This window comes from Rattus rattus, chromosome 4, assembly GCF_011064425.1.
Source record: "Rattus rattus isolate New Zealand chromosome 4, Rrattus_CSIRO_v1, whole genome shotgun sequence".
NCBI lineage: Eukaryota > Metazoa > Chordata > Mammalia > Rodentia > Muridae > Rattus > Rattus rattus.
Genome location: NC_046157.1, coordinates 55,210,892 through 55,212,747, shown reverse-complemented (window position 1 = coordinate 55,212,747; position 1,856 = coordinate 55,210,892). Strand labels below are relative to the sequence as shown.

The 1,856-nt window shown below is 43.4% G+C and overlaps 1 protein-coding gene across 1 annotated transcript; it reads right to left on the bottom strand.

Moving 5' to 3' along the window:
• Nucleotides 1-260: 260 nt before the first annotated feature.
• On the bottom strand, nt 261-1,124 carry LOC116899017 (keratin-associated protein 26-1-like). The gene has a single exon (XM_032900465.1). The coding sequence runs from the start codon at nt 1,074-1,076 to the stop codon at nt 519-521; it is 558 nt and encodes a 185-aa protein (XP_032756356.1). The 5' UTR covers nt 1,077-1,124; the 3' UTR covers nt 261-518.
• Between the last annotated feature and the right edge of the window lie 732 nt (nt 1,125-1,856).

The following is a 1,856-nucleotide window of genomic DNA, read 5'->3' as shown; positions in this document are numbered from 1 at the left end:
CAAGCCCCTTTACCTACGGAGCCATTTTGCTGGCCCTTAGCGTCATAGTTTTAACGGATCTCTTTTAAAATCATTTAAAAATATTTCTTTTACATAAATCATAAAAAATACTTCTAGAAGTTCTTTTAATCTTCTTCATAGTTAATCCCAAAGAATCATCGGTGTCCCTTAAAGGAGCCCATGCTAATAGTTTCTAAGGAGAAAACTGGGGCAAGTTAAACCCATGTAAATAACGGCACGTGATAAGCATGATTCTAATTCGAAGCCACGATTTAATTGTGATGAGAGCAGAAGAACAGCATTTTCTGGAAGTAAAACAGTACGTCAAGCTCTGCAACTATACTGAACTGAGTGATACACACCCCCAAAGCGCCCAGACGTTCAGTTGAAGAGAATTACTAGACAATCAGCACACACACAATGTAGCCCCACGGAACAAAAGACCTCCCTGTGGTGATGCTGGCTGATCTTTCTCAAAGCCAGAAGCACGAGGTTGTTTCAGATCCTCTTGGTTTTCTTCAGTAAGGATAACGCCAACCACTCAAGGAAGAGGAGTAGGGTTGAAAGCTGCTGTAATTACAGCTCGTGGGCCCGTAGCAGCCAGGCAGGCAGCTGAAAGGCCGACATCCGTAGGTCAGGTTTCTCAGTGGTGGACAGCCATAGGTCAGATAGCCCAAGGGTTGACATCCATTAGACAGGTAACTTGGAACGTAGCAACTCATAGGCTGTCTACAGAATGTTGCCCGGCCAAGGCTGGAATGGCGGGACGTGTTGGGAAGACAGCTAGTTCCTTCCTGGGATCCAGATACCCCTGAAGTAGTTGGAGAACAGACTGAAGGTCTGCTAGTGCTCCTGTTGCAGCTGGTTGACTGGCAACTGCTGGGTTCACCGCAGGGCTCTTGACAGTTGTCTTGTGGTGTGTTGCTGCCCAGGCTGCTAGTAGGAGAGCAAGGGGCATCTCTCTCCCTGGTCTCAGTGGAGCAGAGACCACTGGTGACAGGTGAGGTGACAGGAACATGACTAGAGTTCCTACAAGAAGGAGAGCTGTGGACTTCTGAGCAAAAGTTATTAGACATGATAGGGATAGAGAGATAGACAACCGGGCCTTGATTAAACCGCAGAGAACACGTTGCTGAAGTGTGCTTGTTACAGGCTAGACTTCTTTATATACCTTGGTGCTGGGTGTTGGTTCTCTCTATAGTCCACCCTCCTGGCATCTCACTAGAATGTCATCCAGTTGCCTACTAAGCAGTCCTCCCACTAACTCATAAAAGATACATCCTCTTTCAAATGACTGCCATTTCCAAGTCAATCTGGTCCTTCTTATTCAAGTTCTCATCAGAAGTAATTTTCCCTTAGCAGTTTCTTGAAGTTACTGTCAAAAACCCACTAATGCTTTGGTGTAATCAGTGAGAATTTATGGAAAGCCACATAGGAATAAAATAAAACTGTATATACCAGAATGATTAACGTATTAGTAACACATTGGAAAAACTGATAAATAGTGAGAAAATTGATCTGAGACAAGTAATACTTCTTTGGAGAGTTAACCTGAATTGGGAATCCACTCCACTTCTGGGAAGCCTAATTTAGACATTGCTTTCAAGTGTATCCTACCCAGTAAGGAACTGTGACCTGGAAATACTACTTTTTAATGAAGATCCACACCCAAGAGCATGTGTCACTCTTCTATCTTTTATTAGAATGAAACTGGAGGTGTTAGCATACATCTTTTGACAGATGTTGTGTACAAAGAAAGCCATATCTCCTTTGGTACTTACCTGTGTGAGTTTCCGAATGGTGTGCTAAATAAAATGTGTGGTATATTCCCAGCCAATGTTTCTATAATTTGACAA